The 20,236-nt window shown below is 44.7% G+C and overlaps 1 protein-coding gene across 1 annotated transcript; it reads right to left on the bottom strand.

Annotated features, from left to right (window-relative positions):
• Positions 1-1,213: 1,213 nt before the first annotated feature.
• COMMD9 (COMM domain containing 9) lies at positions 1,214-15,484 on the bottom strand. The gene is made up of 6 exons (XM_059068942.2): positions 15,376-15,484; positions 7,243-7,368; positions 5,375-5,514; positions 3,981-4,015; positions 3,011-3,114; positions 1,214-1,960 (listed from the first exon to the last, which is right to left on the bottom strand). Exons 1-6 carry the CDS (start codon positions 15,424-15,426, stop codon positions 1,820-1,822), a joined length of 597 nt encoding a protein of 198 aa, XP_058924925.1. The 5' UTR covers positions 15,427-15,484; the 3' UTR covers positions 1,214-1,819.
• Between the last annotated feature and the right edge of the window lie 4,752 nt (positions 15,485-20,236).

The raw sequence follows: 20,236 nt of genomic DNA, 5'->3' as shown, positions 1-20,236 counted from the left end.
GGGATGATATTCACAAGGCTGAACTCAACCTGAGGGTGAGACCAGGGGCCCTTGACCTGGAGATAGTGGCTAGGTCTCCAGGGTCCATGAATGCTTGTCCTTGAATGTGAAAAATCGAGTGTTCATTTCCTACAGAAGGGATCCATGGCTCCCATCAGATTCTCAATGGTTATGGCTCCAAACAGGTAAAGAACTGCCATTTTGACAGTAGGTAGCGCAGCTTCCAGGAGATGGCAGACAGAGAGGAGCTTGGGTTTTTTTTTTTTCTTGACTTCCCTAGTGTTTCACTGGGGGGATAGGGGGGGAGAAGTAAGACTTCTCATCTCTACTTCAGTTCCAGTATCTTCCAAACGGAGCTAAAATCACAGAATGCCAAGTCCCTTGCAGAGTCCTGTGTGGTAGAGAAATCTGGGCCCAAGTCCTGATGAGGCCATTTACTAGCAGGGACTTCACCTCAACGAGCTGATTCCCTTGTTGATAAAGGGAGGATAATAACATTCACAGTCACACCAACCCCTTTACAGTAGATGAAGCAATGAATGCAGAGAGCTTTCTACTTTCCTTCCCATTAGTAACCAAAGCCAGCATTATCCAGTCCTTCCTATTTGCCATAACAGTGTGAAGTGCTTTTAGGTACATTATATCGCTTAATCTTCACAAAAGCGCTGTAGAGCAGGTACGATTATTATTCCCATTTAATTAAAACAAAACAAAACAAAACAAACCTTGGGGTGGGCAGGAACTGAGCTCAAGAGCATCCTCTTAACCTGAAGTCCTCCCTCCTCCACCCACCCTCCCACCCCGTCCACACACACCACCCGAGAAGCCGCCAAACAAAGCGCTCAGAGCAGGCAGGCTCTTGCTGCTGGGTGATCTGGAGGAGGAAGGGGGAACACCTTACACCACGCCCCCAGGACTTGTCAGGCCCGTGACAGACGATCCCGTCTGGTTAAACTCCTCGAAGAGCGCTCTCATCACAGCTCTCGTGACAAGCACCTGCTGATGTCAGCCGCGCTTCCGTCTGCTCTACGTGACAGACGGACACGTGGAAGGTGGGCCGGTTCACGGGCCCGGTTTCAGGTCATCCCATGGTGATGAGCTGAGCCAGGAACGAGGAAGGTGGGGTCGTCTTTACAAACAAGAGGCAGCACTGGCCTAAGGAAACGACTCAGGCTAAGGACAGAAGCTACAGAAGCGTGACCGGAATCATGAAGTTTTTAGAACTGTTATTTATTTCCAATCACTCCTACTTCTTCACCCTGAGTGGCTGCATTACATCAAGGAAGGGGCCTCTGGCTCCAATGAGAAGGAAGTGAGTTCCCATTTCAGACTTCCTACGCTGCCAGGTGGTCCAGCAGGGCTGAGGGAGCTCGGGAAGGCTCTGGACTCAGGGCGGGCAGGCACGCAGAGGGGGCCCTGCCCTGTGGGATCCACCTGGCTTCTCTGACAGAGAAGCAGAACCGCTGGTGTCACCCACCTGACGCCCTGCGTGCATTCCAGAGCTGGAAACGAGCTCATCAGAGCGAAAGGAACTTATTAAGACGAGCGAGCGCCACAACTTGGGCCTGAATTTTCCAATCAGCCAGGCGGAGGCGGCCGACCAAGCAAACGCTCCCTCCTGCTGCCACAGGGGTCATTAAGTCCCACACAGGAGCCTCGCGAGATCAGCAGCTTCTGCTCCAACTTCAGAAAGAGGAAAAAGCAGCGCGGGGGCCTGGCTGCTTCCGCCTGGTCCAACCGCGCCTTCTGGATGGCAGCCCCCATGTCCCCACCGCTGCCTGCTGCGAGGACGGCGTGTGCTGGGGGCCGGCTGGCCGTGTCACTTGCTGGCCACAGCGGAGAGCTGGTCCCGGATGCGGCCCAGCCCGTCTAACATCGTGTCCAGGGTCTCCTTACTCAGCTCCACGGTGACAGCTGACATGGAGGGCTGCTCCCCACACAGACTGGGATCTTCCTGGATCTGAAAAGAGAACACTGCCCCAAAGTCAGAGCTGCCTCTCTTCGACCTGCAGGCCCTACCCGGTTGTGGTGAAACTCGGAAGAGAGGCTCTTTGCTCAGAGTCACAGAGAGTTGCCGCCCTGGAGTCACTCAGCAAACGGGGAAAGGGAGGGAGCTGTCTCAGGGGCTCCGGGCAGGGGTCGGAGAAGCCAGGCTCACTCACCCTCCTGCCCCCAACTCCCTCTGGGCACTCAAGTGAGGAAACATCCTGGGTTCATGCTGGTACTTTAGGCCGTGGGCTCTAGGGGGTATGAAAGAATCCTCCGGGATGCAGGAAAAATATTACAACCTCTAGTTATATGTATTTGTATCTTTTTTTTTTTTTTAAAGTAAGCCTTAGTAATAGTTAAAAACTTAGTTGTTAGAGGCACCCTTACTCTTTCATTTTCTTACAGCTCTTGAGTTTCTGGGTGTCTGGTGGTTAAGTAAATACAGCATTATGCTACCTAGTTTTAATTAAACAAACCCTTAAAAATGGGTATGTGGCTTAAAAAGACTCCTGAAAATAACTGTGAAGTGAAGATAACACCAATGAAGAATGTGAACAATAAGATGAAGAACTGATACTTCTCCAACTGCTAATAGGAGCCCTTGTTCAGCACAGTACAAATAGCAACAGCCTCCTAAGACTGGACAAGAATTTGGAAAAGTATACCAAAACTCTCAAGAAGGCAATTGGAAATCTGAGTGCGTGCTTCTACTGTTAAAGCCAAACCTTGCTGTTAAGTGTCTAAGACAACCTTTAGGCATCAGCAAATTATTCTGTAAATTTGTATTTTGTGTTTGTCTTGTTTTAAAGTTTCTAGTTTTGGTGTATGTTTTATTATGACTGTACTATGTTAATACACATACACTTTCTAAATAAACACTGCATTTTGGGGGTGCTAAATTTTTTCTATTTATGGGGTTGGAGATCCTAAAACTTGGAGTCTGGCATTTTTGCTGGCCTGCAGGGGCGCCGAGTCCCTGCTGCCCCTCCTTTCCTTCTAGTGAGCATGACCGTGGATGTACCTTCATCTGGAGCAGGCAGGTAGGGACGGCCATGCGGTTGATGCTGTCTGAGGAGGTTTTGATGTCCACCCTCCAGTCCAGGTCGACCAGGCGCGGCAGAGAGACTGTGTGGGGACAGCTCGGCTCAGTGCTCACGCCACCTGCATTACTAAGCCTTTCCTCGACGACAGGCAGCTCCAAGGGCTGCACACGTGTAATGCATGTGATCCACACAGCAAGCCTCTGAGGGAGACAGACAGACAGGGCCCAAGACCGCACAGCAAGCCCCGGGCCTTCCTTACCACTGGTCGTGGCCCCTGCACTTAGTGCGGATTCGTGGTGGTCAGCACCTCCAGGCTTCTGCCTGAACACCCAACCCTCCAGATGTCCAGACAGAATGAGGAATGATACAGGTGGAGAAGAGGAGGCTGTGGCTGGAGTCTTAGGAAATGTGTAGCTTTGAGAATAGCGGAGAGAGCTTTTGTTTGAGAGACACATAGACTTGGCTTGAATGTGGGTTCTACCACCTGTCTAACCTCTGAGCCTCTGTTTGCTCACCTGTAAAATGGGGATGATCTCAGCCTAGCTCACAGGGTTGTTGGGAGGACTAAATGAGTTAATGCAGGTAGAGTCTGTGGCACTGTGACCGGCTCAGAGTGAGTTTAGTGACTGTTGATCAAACACCCACTTTTATTCAATCTTTCACACTAATTTCAATCATGGTTAATTTGTTTTCCAATGGAAATATAGTTATTTTAAGTACTTCACTTTCTGCTTAGGATATTTGTTTTTTAACAGCATGCCTCTATTATATTAGGTTTATAACCAGAAAAAAAATTAAAAAGTGGAATTAGAAAGAAATACATAACAAACACTATTCCGTTTGGGATTAGGTTAATTCACTTTGACTTTAGTTAAAAACGCTGGTAGATTTAGGGCTGCAGCTGGGGAGGAGGGGGAAGGAGGAAGAGGCAGGTTTCTTGGTACTCACTCTGATTTGTCTGGGCTTCAGCTCTCCAAGTAGATCTGTTTAAGAGGGAAAGATAAGAAAAATATAATGGAAAAGGGATGCGAATTGAGTCTTCTGATAATGAGGCCCATGGGCCTGGGCCTCTGCTTCTTCTGTGATCTTATATAATCACCTCCTGACAGGAAAGGACCACAGAAATGCCTCCCTCCAAGGAGCAGTTTTTTGTTTGCTTGTTTTACAAAACTGAGTGATGTTAAGGCCATAGGTGTTGTTAGTTTTCATGGCTTAGGAAAAGCAAGAAAAGGCTAAATGCACTGTAACTGTGCTATTGTTCTCAGAGACAAAACAGAAAAGGTCAACTTATCCTCTTTTTACTGAGCCATCTACTACGCAAAGTATGGCATCTTACGCAAAACACATCTAAACAGACGTGTCTGATGCTACACAAATCATGCCATAGTGAGATGCCAAGCAGAGTCAGAGTAAACCGTGGTCACGCAAGAGAAAGTTTCTAAATAAACAACAAAACCCTTGGGAAGTAAGCATTATCAGTTATTACTATCGGAGAGGTCTCTTCAAGCCTGCTGCTAACCAGCAGTTAATCGGTTCTGCTTAAATTGTATGTATATAAAATGATTTGCCCAGCTAGAAAATGTACAGAAAATTCACAAAAGAATAAAAATGACCAATAACATGAAAAAGATATTTGACATCACTAGTACCAAAGACATATAAACTGCAATGAGGTACCATTTGCCATTTGTGAAACTGGGAATAAAAAGTCACAAAACAAAACACCCTCAGTGCTGGTGATGGTGTCGGGAGAGAGGCACATCAAGGTCCCCTCCTGGTGGAGGAGTAGTTGGTGCAATCTTTCCGACGGCAGACTTGATAAGAAAAAGCCAAAGCCTCAATACCACCATTTACCAGTAAGGAAATAATGAAGCACAATGTGGGCAAAGGTTCTACAAGAAATTGTTCACTGCAGTGAAAACTGCCAACAGCCTAAATGTCCAACCCTAAGGAATTTATGAACTAAATTACACACAATTTCTTCATGTAATGGAATATATTTACCCATTAAGAATGATATTGAAGGTAAATATTTATCGACCTGAAATATCATTAATGTTAATACTATTAAATGAAAACAAGCAAGTTATAAAACGGCAGGATCCCATTGCGTTAAAAACAAAAGCAAAACCAACCCCTCTATGTGTAAATGGAAAAAATAAACCAGTCTTAAAAGGTTTCCCGTTAAGGAATTAACACTACTAATCCTCTGGGTGGTGGGATTATGGTTTCCTTCTTTTTGCTTTTACCTGTGCTTGCTTTTCAAGAATAAGCATATTTTTTCCAGAACAGGAATAAAAAATACAAGCATTACAAGAAACTCCCAAGAAATAAGCACTTACACGTGTTCTAGGATGATTTTTGTCAGCAGGTTTTTGAGGTTTGGGTGGAAATTTTCAGGAAAGAGTGCCAGAATCGCCTCGGCGGAGGACAGGTCACGGAACACCACGAGCCTGGTGAGGCGGTGCAGAGCCTGGAGCAGCTGCGGGATAGACGGGGAGCCCCGGGTGGGGCAGGGGGACAGCGGGCAGGGCTCTATCTCCCCTGCTGCGAGGAGGGCCTGCCACGAACCACCACCGTCATTCAAACTGAATCCCAGGAGTCCGGGGGCCCCTGGTGCAGACGCTGATGGTCACGTGCCTCGGCCCACCTCCAACCTCACCTGTCGCTTAGAAGACACGCAGCTGCCTGACCGAGGATGCTGTCAACCTGCCAGAACGTCTGCGCTTGTGGGCAAAGGGTTAATAAATCCCCTTCCTTGTGCACGGACTCTGACCTTCAGCTAACTTTCTAGCCTGTTCCCCTCTTAATGTGAGAGAAGCGGAAAGTCAGCAGTGTTACTAGACAACGCTGCACCAGTCCCCTGCCTCTGGACCGCGGGGGCTGCAGAAACACCGGGGCCCGCCGCTTGCGCTTCCCTGAGCGTGGCTGCGCGGTCTGTGCCGGCACCCAAAGCCGTGCTTACTGAATTGCTGCCAGAGAGGTACTGGCTCCTGGGGAGTTGGGGCTTCTCATCCAGGCTGGCTGGACTGTCCCGTCCTTTCCCCTAGGCTGTCACCTGCTGGGGCAAGGCAAACAAACAGCTCCAGGCCGGCTGTGCGGACCTCCCCGTGGAAGGGATGCCTGGCGCTGCCCTGCTAGGACGCTGGATTCTACCCTGTGTCCTTCCGAGTGGGTGTGCGGCTCAGCAGAACAGGACTCTCTGGAGGTAACTCCCTCCGCTTTAGGACTTCCCCAGAGGCCACAGGAGGTTGCTCAGCTCAGAAAAGCACAACCCAGAGGCGAGGGGGCATTAAGCCTCTACTAGTGAAGGGTGGGGGTGCGTGGATAAACGCCCCACCCTCCCTGCCTTCCGGGGTGACAGTGCTGGGGCATTTATCCACGTGGTTTCTTACAGGATCCCAACTGCAGACGCCCGCAGCACTGACCGCTCCCTAACATATCCTTCTACTGGCTTGTCTCTCTTCCCGGTCTGATTTTCCTCACTCCCTCTTTTGTGCTTTCTGGAATCACCTCCCAAGTAACTACCAGCAGCCAAGCCGCTGCCTCGGGGTCTACTTTTGAGGAACCCAAACTAAGACTCCAACTCACTTTCATAACCTTGCTGCTGCCTTTCACTTCAATGAGCCAAGCTCCAGATTAAAAAATAACAACATAGGTCTGTGCTTGGATGCATTACTGTTTTGGAAACATAGTTGCCATGGAAAGATAAGGCTGTGAGTGCTACAAAACCATCCTTGTCCTCTTGGCCACCTGAGATCATGTGAGGTCCAGCAGTACATCCTCCCTAATCATACTCAGGCCTCAGAGCTTCTGCCCAACCATCCCTGAAAAGTCTGCCTAAGCTATCCAGCCAACAATTCATCAGCACTGCTAAGTTACAGGTTGGGAAAGAAAATCAGAGCAAGCTTGGCTTTTGTCCATACTGTCTAGGTGACAAGTCTGAAAAGGAAATGGTCAGGAACTCCGATTCTGGGTATACTTTTCCCATCCACGCCTCACTTATCATAAGGAAGTGAAGGTTCAAAGACAATGGCTTTTAAGTTCACTAACATTAAAAAAGAAAAAAGCGTCTATTTTACGTTTGCTATAATGTCAACAGACATTTCAGGGGAAAAATTCCCTTGGACGCGGCAACAACTGGGAAGTCAAGGAAGAGACTAATGAGCCGAGAAGCCAGTGGCCAGAGGTCATTTCTGACCCCACTTACTTGTTCTGCCTCCTCCTGGGTCACAGACAAGCTGGAACACGTAACATCCAAGAGCTTTTTCGAGCCAAGGGCTGAACTGGAAAAGCTCTCTTGGCACAGCTGTCTGACAACATCTTTCGAGGAGGCCTATAAATTCACAGATGGAAAAAAACAAAACAAGCAACGAACTCAGACTCTGAAAATACATTTTTTTTAGAACATAATACTGTCTCCGTCATGGTGTGACACCTAAGAGGTGCACAGGACAACTTAGATTTCTGGGAAGATGACACAGATGTACTTTTCCCTATTTTTCCTGCTAAACACAACTACATTCCCTGGGCACTTTATAAAAAACAAATGTAAGACAACTCTGAAAGGGGAGAAGAGAAGACACACCTGCTACGGACCTCATGACAAAGGAACGACATGGCCACATGACGTTCTGAGCCTCTGGAACTTATTTCAATCTTCTGTTTTAGCTGGCTCTCTCTAACACTGCTCAGGCCGTAGGGGGAGCACGGTGGGGCTGGGGGTTGTTGCTTCATTACTACCAAATGGAGACAGATGCCCAGCCCCGCTACTTGGCTCCTGGTCACATCTAAAAGTAGGGGTTCCTTGTAACTACTGGGCAGGGGTGGGAGTCCCGGCTCCAGGAGTTTCCACTAATACCGTGCGGTGGTGGAACTTGTTACCAGCTCGTGGGGATGGAGGTCCAGCTCCCTACTTGGCCTTCTCTGACACCGCCCTGATGGGGGTGTTCCCTCTCAGACTTTGTTGACGTACAGTGGAGCGGGGCCACAGTTTTTTCACTGGTGTTCTGGTGGAGTAGAGCAGTTATTATCTAAAAGTCTTCTGTCTTCCTACGCCGCCCCTTTCTTGGTCTTTGGCTAGAGAGAGCAAGTATTTGTTGGAGTTTGTTTGTTTTTACCCACTAGCGTTCTGGGTGGCCCTCTTCTTCAGCTCGAAGTCTGGGATGTATGAACAAAAAGAAAAGCCACTGTCCAATGTGGCTGTAAATGTACATAGAGGAAATATTTAAGACAATTATATTATAAATAAGGGTAGGACTATAAAGGGATGACTTCACTCTAACTGGTAAAAAGATGACACTGATATGTCACTGAGATTGTGATGTTATAGTAAATAAATGTAATAAGTTGAACAACCACTATAAGAGTTATAAAGAGAAATGAATTTTAAAACACTACAGATAAATCAAAATGGAATTCCAAAAAATGTTCAATTGATCAAATAACCCACAGGAAGGCAGTCAAAGTAAAGAAACAAAAAATAAATAAAAGAACAAGTAGAGGGCTTCCCTGGTGGCGCAGTGGTTGAGAGTCCGCCTGCCAATGCAGAGGACACGGGTTCGTGCCCCAGTCCAGGAAGATCCCACATGCCGTGGAGTGGCTGGGCCCGTGAGCCACGGCCCCTGAGCCTGCGCGTCCAGAGCCTGTGCTCCGCAACGGGAGAGGCCACAACAGTGTAAGGCCCACATACCGCAAACAAACAAACAAACAAAAAACAAAACAAAACAAAAAAAACAAATAGAAAACAAAAAATAAAATGGCAAACTTAAGTTCTAATATTTCAATAATTACATTGGCTGTAAGTGGTCTAAATATACCAATTAAAAGACAGAAATTGGCTGAGTGGATTAAAAAATATGACTCAGTTAAATGCTATCTACAAGCAACTCCCTTCAAACATAATGATAGAGACAGATTAAAAGGAAAAGAATGGAAAAAGATAAATCATGCAAACATTAATCAGGAAAGCAAGAGTGGCTACATTAATATCAGATAAAGTAGACTTCACAACAGACAAAATTATCAGAGACAGAGAGGGACATTACATAACGGTAAAAGGGTCTGTCGACCAGAAGACATCCTGAATGTGCATGCCCTCAGCAAGAGAGCTGCAAAACATGTGAAGCAAAAACAGAACTGAAAGGAGAAATCCACAAATCTATAAATACAGTTGGAGTCTTCAACACCCCTCTTTCAACAATTGATAGAACAACTAGACAGGATTTAACAAGGACACAGAACTCCACAACACCATCAATCAATCTAATTGACATTTATGGAACACTACCCAGTAACAACAGAATACACACTCTTTTCAAAAGCTCACTGAACACATAGGAGATAGATGATATTCTGAGCCAAAAAAACAAACCTTAACAAACTTAAAAGAACTAAATCATACAGAGTGTGTTCTCAGTGATCACAATGGAATCACATTAGAAATCAATAAGATAACAAGAACATGTCCAAACATTTGGAAACTTAAACAACACATTTCTAAATAATCCACAGATTAAAAAAGGAAAGTTTAAAAAATTACACTGAATGAATGAAAATGAAAAACAACACCAAAATTTTGGGAATACAGCCAAGATGGTGCTGAGAGGGAAATTTACAGCATTAAATGCATATATCCGAAAAGAGGAAAAGTCTCAAATAAATAATCTAAGTCCTCATCTCAAGAACCTAGAAAAACAAGAGCATAATAAATCCAAAGGAATAAGGAAGGAAACAACGAAGAGCAGACACCAAAGAAATTGAAAGCATAAAAAAGGAGAAATCAATGGAACAAAGAACTAGTTCTTCGAAAATATCAATAAAATTAACAAGCTTTTAGCAAGACTGACAAAATTAAAAAGAAAGGAGACGCAAATTACCAATATCAGGAATGAAGCAGGGCATATCACTACAGACCCTGCAGATTTCAAAAAGAAAATAAGAGAATAACTACAAGCAACTCTATACACACAAATGTGACAGTTTAAATGAAATGGATCAATTTCTCAAAAAACACAAACTACCATAACTCTCCCCATATAAAACTGAAAACATGAGTAGTGCTATAACTGTTAAGGAAATTGAATTTGTAATTTTAAAACCCCCAGAAAAGAAATCACCAGACCCAGATGGTTTCACCGGAGAATTCTAATACACATTTAAAGAAAGAATTAACTAATTCTACACAATCTCTTCTAGAAAACAGAAAAGGAGGAAACACTTCCTAATTCATTTCACAAAGCTAGGATTACCCTGATACCAAAATCAGACAGAGACTGTAAAAAACAAAACAAAAAAAACAACTACAGACCAATGTCCCTCATAAAAATAGATGCAAAGATCCTTAATAACATACTAACAAATAGAATTCAGCAATATATAAAAAGGATTATTCACTATAACTAGGTGGAATTTATTCCAGGGATGCTAGGCCAGTTCAGTATTTGAAAATCTATGTGATCCACCATATTACCAGGCTCAAGGAGAAAATCACAGGATATCAATCAATGCAGAAGAGCAGTTGACAAAATTCAACATCCATTCTTGATGAAAACCCTCATAAAATTAGGAATAGAGGGGAACTTCCATAACTTGACATAGAGCATCTACCAAAAAACCTAGAGAAAACATACTTAATGATGAAAGACTAAAGTTGGGAACAAGGCAAGGATGTGGGCTCTCACCACTGTTATTCCACATTGTGCTGAAAATTCTAGCCACTGAAATAAGGCAAGAGAAAGAAATAAAAGGTCTGCAGATAAGAAAGGAAGAAATAAAACTGTCCCTATTTGCAGGGACATGACTGTCTATGAGAAAGTCCCAAGAAATGTACAAAAAAATTATTAGAATAAGTGAGTTCAGCAGTTTGCAGATCCAAGATACAACTACTAAAATCAGATGTATTTCTACACACTAGCAATGAACATGTGGACACTGGAATTAAAAGTACAATATCATTTGCAGTTGCTCAAAAAAAAAAGGGAAAAATACTTAGATATAAATCTAACAAAACATGTACAGGACTTGAATACTGAAAATTATACAATACAGATAAAAGAATCAAGGATCTAAATCAATGGGGAGACACATCATGACCATGGATTGGGTGATCCAACACATTAAGACGTCAGTTTGCTCCTAAATGATGTACAGATTTAACTCAATTCCTATGAAAATCTCAGCAAGTTTTTTTTTTAGATATATCCAAGATCATTCTAAAATTTATACAGGAAGGCAAAGAAACTAGAATAGCTAAAACAATTTTGATAAAGAATGAAGTAGGAGGAATCCATCTATCTGATTTCAAGACTTACTATATAGCTACGATAATCAAGACTGTATGGTATTCTCAGAGGGATAAACAAATAGATCAATGGAACAAACTAAAGAACACTGAAGTAGGCCCAGTGAATATGCCCAATTGATTCTTGACAAAGTCGCAAAAGCAATTCAATGGAGGAAAGAAAGCCCTTTTCAACAAAAGATATTGGAACAAGGGGACATTCACAGGCCAAAAAAAAAAGAAAAAATTCTCACACTTTTCCACACACCTTACACAAAATTAGTGCAAAATCAATCATGGACTTAAATGTTATATGAATGTAGGGACTTCCCCGGTGGCGCAGTGGTTAAGAATCCGCCTGCCAATGCAGGGGACACAGGTTAGAGCCCTGGTCTGGGAAGATGCCACATGCCACGGAGCAACTAAGCCTGTGCACCACAACTACTAAGCCTGCGCTCTAGAGCTTGCAAGCCACAACTACTGAAGACCGCGTGCCTAGAGCCCATGCTCCTTAACAAGAGAAGCCACCACAACGAGAAGCCCACACATTGCAACGAAGAGTAGCCCCCACTCTCCGCAACTAGAGAAAGCCCGCGCGCAGCAACGAAGACCCAACGCAGCCAAAAATAAAATAAATAAATATTTCTTTAAATGTTATACAAATGTAAACTATAAAACTTTTAGATAAAAATACGGGAAAATTTGGAGAGCTATGGCCTCACAAAGAGTTCTTAAACTTTACACCAAAGGTGTAATACATTAAAAAATCACAATTCATAAAAGGAAAAATTTTTGAAAAACTGTATTTCATCAAAATTAAAACATTTTTTGTTCTGCTAAAGCTCCTGTTATGGGTTGAACTGTGTCCCCCCAAAAGTCATATATTGAAGTCATAACCCCCACTATCTGAAAATGGGATCTCATTTAGAAATAGGATTATTGCAGATATAAATAGTGAAGATAAGGTCATAGGGTGGACCCTAATCCAATATGATCGATGTCCTAATTAAAAGGGGTAATTCAGATACAAAAATGCAAACAGGGAGAACTTCATATGAAGATCAATGCAGAGATCTACAAGCCAAGATACACTAAATATCACCAGAAACCACCAGAAGTTAGTAGAGAGGCACAGAACAATTTGTCCCTCAAAGCCCTCAGAAGGAACCAACTTGGCTGACACCTTGATCTCAGACTTCTGGCCTCCAAAACTGGGACACAATAAATTTCTGTTGTGTCAGCCACCAAGTCTGTAGTACTTTGTTACAGAAGACCTAGCAAATTAATACACCTTTGTGAAGAGGATGAAAAGATAGTTAAATACTAGCAAAGAATATGTGCGAACCACATATCTGACAAAGGACCACTATCTAGAATATATAAAGAAATGCAAAAGTAAAAAAGCAAACAATGAAATTAGAATATGAGCAAAAGACATAAAGCAATATTCTGCTGAAGAAGATATATACAAATGGTAAATAAGCACGCGAAAAGATGTCCAACATCATTAACCATTAGGGAACTCTGAATTAAAACCACAATGAGATATAAATACACACCTATCAGAATAGCTCAAATAAAATATAGTGATGCCAATAAATGCTGGCGAGGATGGGGAGAAACTGGACCATTCATGCACTGCTGTTGGGAATGTAAAGTAGTACAGTCACTCTGGAAAACAGTTTGGCAGTTTCATAAAAACAACAACAAGACCCTAAACATGTAACTACCAAATAATCCAGAACTATACTCCTGGGCATTAATTTCAGAGAAATAAAGACTTATGTTCATACAGAAATCTGCATACAAATGTTTATAGCAGGTTTATTTGTAATAGCAAAAAACTGGAAACAATGTAGATGTCATACCATAGAATACTACTTAGCAATAAAAAGGAAAGAACTATTAAAACACATAACATGGCTCCAGAAAATTGGGCTCAATGAAAAAAGCCAGTCCCAAGAGGTTACATATTGTATGATTTCACTTATATAACGTTTTTTTTTAATGTTTCATTGTTTGTGTATAGAAACCACTGATTTTTTTTAATAGTATTTGTTTTTGGCTGTGTTGGGTCTTCGTTGCTGTGTGAGGACTTTCTCTAGTTGCGGGGAGAGGGGTCTACTCTTCCTTGTGGTCCACGGGATTCTCATTGCGGTGGCTTCTCTTGTTGCGGAGCACGGGCTCTAGGTGAGCGGGCTTCAGTAGTTGTGGCTCGCAGGCTCTAGAGCACAGGCTCTGTAGTTGTGGTGCACGAGCTGAGGTGCTCTGCAGCATGTGGAATCTTCCCAGACCAGGGATTGAACCCGTGCCCCCTGCATTGGCAGGAGGATTCTTAACCACTGCGCCACTGGGGAAGTGCCTCACTTATATAACATTCTTCAAATGACAAAATTACATAAATGAAGAACAAATTGGTGAATACCAGAGGTTATGAAAGGGGTGAGGGCAGAGGGGAAGGGGGTGTGGCTATAAAAGGGCAACATGAAGAACACTGTGGTGATGGAAAATGTTCTGAATCTTGACTATCAATGTCAATATCCTGGTTGTGATATCATACTATAGTTTTGCAAGATGTTACCATTGAGGGAAACTGAGTAATGGATAAATGGGATCTTTCTGTATTGTTTTTCGCAACTGCCTGTAAACCTATATCTCAAAATTAATAGTTTATGTAATTTTTTTAAAGTATATAGGACAATAGGAATGCAAATGAACTACTGCTACATAATAGCAAACAAAAGAAGCCAGACACACACACAAAAATATGCCCCATTATTCCATTTATGTGAAATTCAAATGTGAGCAATATTAAATTGACATATTAGAAGTAAAGACAGTGGTTACTGTTGGGGAGCAGAGTGAGGGAAATAACGAAGGGACAACAGAGAGACTTCTGCCACACTGGTAACATTTCATTGTTTGACTGTGGTGGTGGTAAAAAAAATCATTAAACGGTGCACTTATAATCTGTGCACTTTTTTTGTATGTGTGTAATGATTTTTATAAGTGTATTAAAGAAAAAAAGCCCATAGAACGAAGAGGGATTGGGGTGGAGGTTGGGGGTAGAGCAGCCACAGTAAGGGTGAAAAGGCACTGGGTTGGGAGTTGAGAGCTCTAGGTTTCCAGTCCCAGCTTTATTACATTTATTAATTCATAGAACAGCTATTTATTGAGCACATGCTGTATGCCAGGTGTGCAGGATACGCTTGTTACGCATACATTTGTGAATAACAGAGTAGATGCCCGTAGAGGTTGGAGAATACAGGTGAACACTGGGGAGGTGGTTAAAACAAAAGAAGAACCATTGCGCGGACCAATGATGCTGCTGTGCCTTGAACTGCTGAGTGTAATTAACTCAACCCTCTTCGTCTGGAGTTTTTTTAAAAACAAGGTCACTCGTGGATCTCACGTTCTTGTGAGAAAGGCAGACAACAGGCAACCAGACGCATAATGTCATCTAGTGACAAGTTCTACGAAGGAAGATAAAGCCGCCGCTTCTTCTATAGAGAAAGTCATAAATTAAGCAAAAAATTCCAGTCTCCTACAAAGCCACATGAAGTACATCCCTTCCATCCTCACAATTTTTCAAATGATTGTCAGGAGAGTGTTTTGGCCCTCACACAGGTCAAAGCAAATTTAAAAAACCCAGGACTCAGGAGAATATAGAACGCACACTTGACTCAGGGGGCGGACGCAGAGAGAACTGGAGAACGCAGATGGGCTGCGAGATGAAATGGGGAACTGGCAGCGCGGATCTAGAGATTACAACCCCAACGCCCCAACCCCGAAAGCCAGCCCCCGAGACTATTAGTAGGGAAAATTTGTACAGCGCCTTCAGGTCCATTGTCTTGTTTCCCCACTATCCTGTCAAAGTGGTATTAATTTTGTTCGTACTTTCAAAAAGCTCGGAAAAGCGCAACGACCTGCTAGGAGTCACAGTGAGAGGCAGTGGTAAGCGTCATGGCTCCGAATCGGGGTCCCTTTATTCCCAATTCCTGCTCTGTGCAAAGTCTCGGAGACAAAGGCCTGCCTCGCGCTGTCCCCACCCATCTCATTTACCTTCAGCAAGCTCTGGAGAGCTGCAAAGACCTCCGCCGTCAGCGCGGCCATCTTCCCCGAGTCACGTGACCTAGGTACGCGGAGAAGCGCGGTCGGGAGACTCCGACAGCAGCGCGGAGCATGCCGGGGGCTGTAGTCCTTTAGGGTGGCGGGAGCTGCCTGGCTCTTGGCACTACGGGATGGGGAGGAGCCGAGTAGGGCGCGGAGGCTGGATAGCTCAGCGAGGAGACTCTAGGACCGTGGGTGCTGGATGGTTTTCAGGGGAGGAAATTGGCTTGGCTTGGCTTGTCCACTTACCAGGGCAGGGGAAACTGATTTTCTCTTGACTCGTGGGTGGGCTGGCTAATTTGGGGAATGCATCTGCAGGTTTGACAAGCGCCTTAGCTGTTCTGGAGTGATCTTCGTACCTGGCCTCTTAGAATTAAAGTAGCTGTGCACATGACTGCAATTCTTGGAATTTACCCCCCCACCACACCCCGCCTGTCTTGAAGAATGTAAAATTGATTTCATGTGTACAGTTTCCTTTGTGTCTCTGGGGTAGGTAGGAGCTGGTATTATTAACCTTATCCAGATGAGGAAAGGGTGTTGATGACTTTCTCTAGTCCAAGGGGAGATCGGTTTTGATGAGCAGGTAAGGAAGTGTTCGAGACAAGGAGTAGAAAGGGAATCCAATGAAAGATATTACCTAACTAGGTTCCTATTACACCTATAGTGGGGACGGGAGGGGTAGTTCATGGAAATGATTTAATTCATTTATTTCAACAAGATAATTATAATGAATGTAAGGATGGTTTTGAGTGGGCGGTGCAAGACTCTGATTTGCCCAGTGATCAGAGGTCCTACCTCGGAACAAACTCAAATTGTAAAGTCCTGGAACTTGGTTTTAAGGAACCTATCTCCTCTATCTCCTCCTATCTCCTTCTAACCCCAGCCTCTGACATTTCCCTTATGCACCTTTAGGATCTAGTTGGTTCTTTCTTTTTCCATACCCAGTTCCTTAGCAAAATTTGGCTTGAAAACAGGGTCTGATAAATTCAAGCTAGAGAAAGAATGTCTAATTGTGCGGGTCCAGGAACTGGTCATTTGTTTTTCTGCCTCCTACTCCTAACCCTCCTTCTTTTCTCTCTCCCATTTTCTGTGAGGATGTTGTCCAGCCCCAGGAAAATAAACCCAGGTTGTCTGAGGAGGAACCCATAGCTGGACTAGCAGATTTTAGACCCACCTTGTCCTGGAGTCCTGATCCCAGCTCTCTTTCGTGGCCTCTCCCTCTTCTCTCCTTCCAGGACCACATGGCTTGATTCTTGTTTTCTGCCGTAAGTCCCTGTAAGCTCTAGGGTTCCTCCTGCCTGTATTCATAGGGCCAGCCCAGTGCCTTGATTGAAGTAAATGTTTTCTTAAATAAACAAAAACCCCTCAAAAGTGGTTAGACTAAAATTACTTTCTGTGACTTTTCTGCAGGGATATTGCCTTATTATTTGCAGGTCTGTGCCTTCTTGTCTTACTTTGGAAAGGCGGGCAGAGTGGTCACCAGCCTCCAAGAGGGCTCCCAGCGACCCCGGCCTCCGGGTAGTCACATCCTTGTATCGTCCCCTCCCTTGTGTGCCAGGATTAGTATCTGTGACCAATAGCGGGTGGCAGAAGTGGTGGTATGTCACATCTAAGATTAGTTATAAACTAATTCGTTTAACTTTTTCAATTAGTTAACTGCAGCTTCTGGGTACTCTGTTTCGTCTGCTCTCTTCTTCTTGAATCTCTTGCTCCGGGGAAAACAAGCTGCCATGTTATGAACAGTCCTCTAGAGAGGTCTTCTCTCTGGCCTTCAAAAACTGTGTGATTATGAGTGTTCATGGTTTTAAGTTGCTAAGCTTTGAGGTAATTTGTTACAGAGCAATACTAACTATTTCATGTAGGCAGAAATGCATAGGGGCTTTAGAATTCAACCTAAGTTCGAATCCCACATGTAACTCTACATGTTATTAACTTAATCTTGAACAAATTCTTGAAAATTCTCTGAGCCTCTTGAACTTCAACTGAAGCTGATGTTGATTAAAAAAATGATGTTGATCACACCTACCTGCCCCAGTGGGAGGGTACCCAGCTCTCCTTGCCCTCGAGGGAAGGCATGAAAGGAGAGGAAACCCTGGGCTCCATCAGTGCCAGGCAGGGCCTGCAACCCTGCACCAGGTCATCCCATTGTTCTAGGACTGCTCACATTGCCACTGCCATGTTGCATCTAAAGGTCTGTCTGTGGCCTGGAGAGCTTCCAGCAATCACTCAGCCATAAGCATTTACGTGGGAAAGAACAGAACAGAATGTTAATTTACATGATTTGGTCTCACTACCTGGTTTTTGTTAGGCCTAGTCTGATTTCTTTCCAATTCTGGGTATATGGATCTGTGCTTGCTTTCATTTATTTAATAAATTTGTATTATTAGATAAATGTATTAAATAGATATATTTAATAAATATACCATACGCCATTTTAAGGCTCTTACACGTAATGATTTACTTACTTCCCATAACAATCCTGTGTGATACACACACACACACACACACACACACACACACACACACAGTACTATAATTTTTCCCATTTTACATATGGGAAAACTGAGGCACAGAGAAGTTAAGTAACTTGCCCAAGGTCACACAGCTAAAATTTTGGCAGAGCCCAGGTTCAAACTTGAGCAGTTCGGTTCCAGAGTCTGTGCTGTAAAACCACCAAGCTCTACATGTCTCCTTGTCTTGCTACGGCTGAAAACTCATGCTTCTTCTGTCTGGATGTCTGACTACCTACTCCAGGGGGCAAGAAAAATCTAATGGTATTCTTGGACCATCAACCCAGTGGTATGGTAAGAGACAAGATGATGAGTGGAAGGCGTAACTTGGGCTTTGGAAAAAGATCGAGGTTCAATTTCTGGCTCCTGTGTGCTTCTGGCGAGTTATTTCATCGCTGAACCTCAGTTTCCTCATCTGTAAGTTAGGAGCAGCAAGAATAAAAGTACGTTTGACCATTAGAGGGAGCTCAGGGATGACTTGTACCCAAAATAGGGATGGATTATTTATATGGAGACGTGGTTCTAGCCATTGGCAGCACTGAAGGGCAGAGCTATCCAGTGCTCTGGGAAAGAGTTAGTAATAGGGTGATCAACCAACCATCTCAGTTTGCCTGGGACAGGGGACTTTCCGTGCCAACAGTGGGACAGTCCTGGGTAAACCAAGCTAGTTGGTTACCCTCGTTTGAGCCCTGTGCCTTTGAGAAAACCATCCTTTTAGAGCTCTTGTCCTGTCTTCTCCAGTGAGGCTATGGTGAAGAGAGTGACATGGATAAAGAGTTTCTTTTTTTAATTTGCGGTACGCGGGCCTCTCACTGCCGCGGCCTCTCCCGTTGCGGAGCACAGGCTTCGGACGCGCAGGCTCAGCGGCCGCGGCTCACGGGCCCAGCCGCTCCGCGGCATGTGGGATCCTCCCGGACCGGGGCACGAACCCGTGTCCCCTGCATTGGCAGGCGGACTCTCAACTACTGCGCCACCAGGGAAGCCCTCCATTCATCATTTGATGGATATTTGGGTTGTTTCTACCTTTTGGCTATTGTGAATAATGCTTCTGTGAACGCTCTCAAACAAGTTTTTGTGTAGTTTTATGTTTTCATTTCTCTTGGGGTATATACCCAGGGGTGAAATTGCTGGGTCATATGGTAACTCTGTGTTTAACTTTTTGAAGACTTGCCAGACTGTTTCGCAACATGGTTGCACCATTTTACATTCCCATCAGCAATGTCTGTGGGTTCCAGCTTTCCACATCCTCACCAACGCTTGTTATTATCTGTCTTTTTGATGATAGCCATGCTAGTGGGTGTGAAGTGGTATCTCATTATAAGCAATCTTGTTTTGAAGTTGTGTTTGCACGGCAAGCACTTTTGGTCACTTAGACCTATATATTTATGTTCATTTGAGGTGACTGATGGAGATTATGGGGGCTTAAGCCCTCGGTCTGCCCTTTATCAGAGGAATGCCAGCAGTGGGTGGATTAGGCCAAGGGACCATGGTCTTTGAGGGAGAGCCCCCCTCATTTCCCTGGTTTCCCTTTTCCTCACCCCCATTTCATGGACTGAGATGAGGACAGGTATCCAGGGAGACCGGGCTGCTCATCATTTTTGATCTTACACCTCCTGCTCCACCTCAAGGAGGGCTGTGAAGTGGCCTGGTCAGCTCACCGGAGGCTGCAGGCAAACAGGCCAGTAGATCTGAAAATGACAGGCATGCCTTGGCTTGGGAATGCCCTGGGTGTCCAGACCAGGCATCACAAGCTGCATGATTCAAGACTCACTTTGCACTAACAGTGCCTTGGGAAACACTGTTTCAAAATTGGGAAATCTGACATAAAAATCCAGGTTTCTGAGTTGCTTCAAAGATTGCCAGGCCTGGGCTTCCCTGGTGGCGCAGTGGTTGAGAGTCCGCCTGCCGATGCAGGGGACACGGGTTCGTGCCCCGGTCCGGGAAGATGCCACATGCCGCGGAGCGGCTGGGCCCGTGAGCCATGGCCGCTGAGCCTGCGCGTCCGGAGCCTGCGCTCCACAACGGGAGAGGCCACAACAGTGAGAGGCCCGCGTACCACAAAAAAAAAAAAAAAAAAAAAAGATTGCCAGGCCTGGCCATGCCATTGCCACCTTTCCACGCTGCCACAGTTGCCCGGAGCTGAGGCCTGGCCGCTCCCAAACACTGGCTCGGGTGCTCAGTGGGTATTTATTGGTTGCCCAGCTTCCCTGAGGGACCTAATGGGGCAAATGTAGACCATAGTAGGTGGCAAGGCTGAATTTGGGTATTCGAGATCCTGGGTTTCCAGCCATCCCCATACCCTC

Source organism: Kogia breviceps, chromosome 7, assembly GCF_026419965.1.
Source record: "Kogia breviceps isolate mKogBre1 chromosome 7, mKogBre1 haplotype 1, whole genome shotgun sequence".
Taxonomy (NCBI): Eukaryota; Metazoa; Chordata; class Mammalia; order Artiodactyla; family Physeteridae; genus Kogia; species Kogia breviceps.
The sequence above is the reverse complement of the archived record's forward strand: the minus strand, read 5'-3'. Positions and strand labels throughout refer to the sequence as shown.

Bases quoted from the DNA above. Each gene is read 5' to 3' on its own strand.
- COMMD9 (XM_059068942.2), bottom strand. From the start codon at position 15,426: ATGGCCGCGCTGACGGCGGAGGTCTTTGCAGCTCTCCAGAGCTTGCTG. The intron at 7,369-15,375 runs GTAAATGAGATG...GTGAATTTATAG, and splicing joins CTCTCCAGAGCTTGCTGAAG to GCCTCCTCGAAAGATGTTGT. The intron at 3,115-3,980 runs GTGAGTACCAAG...GTCCCCACACAG, and splicing joins TGAAGCCCAGACAAATCAGA to TCTCTCTGCCGCGCCTGGTC.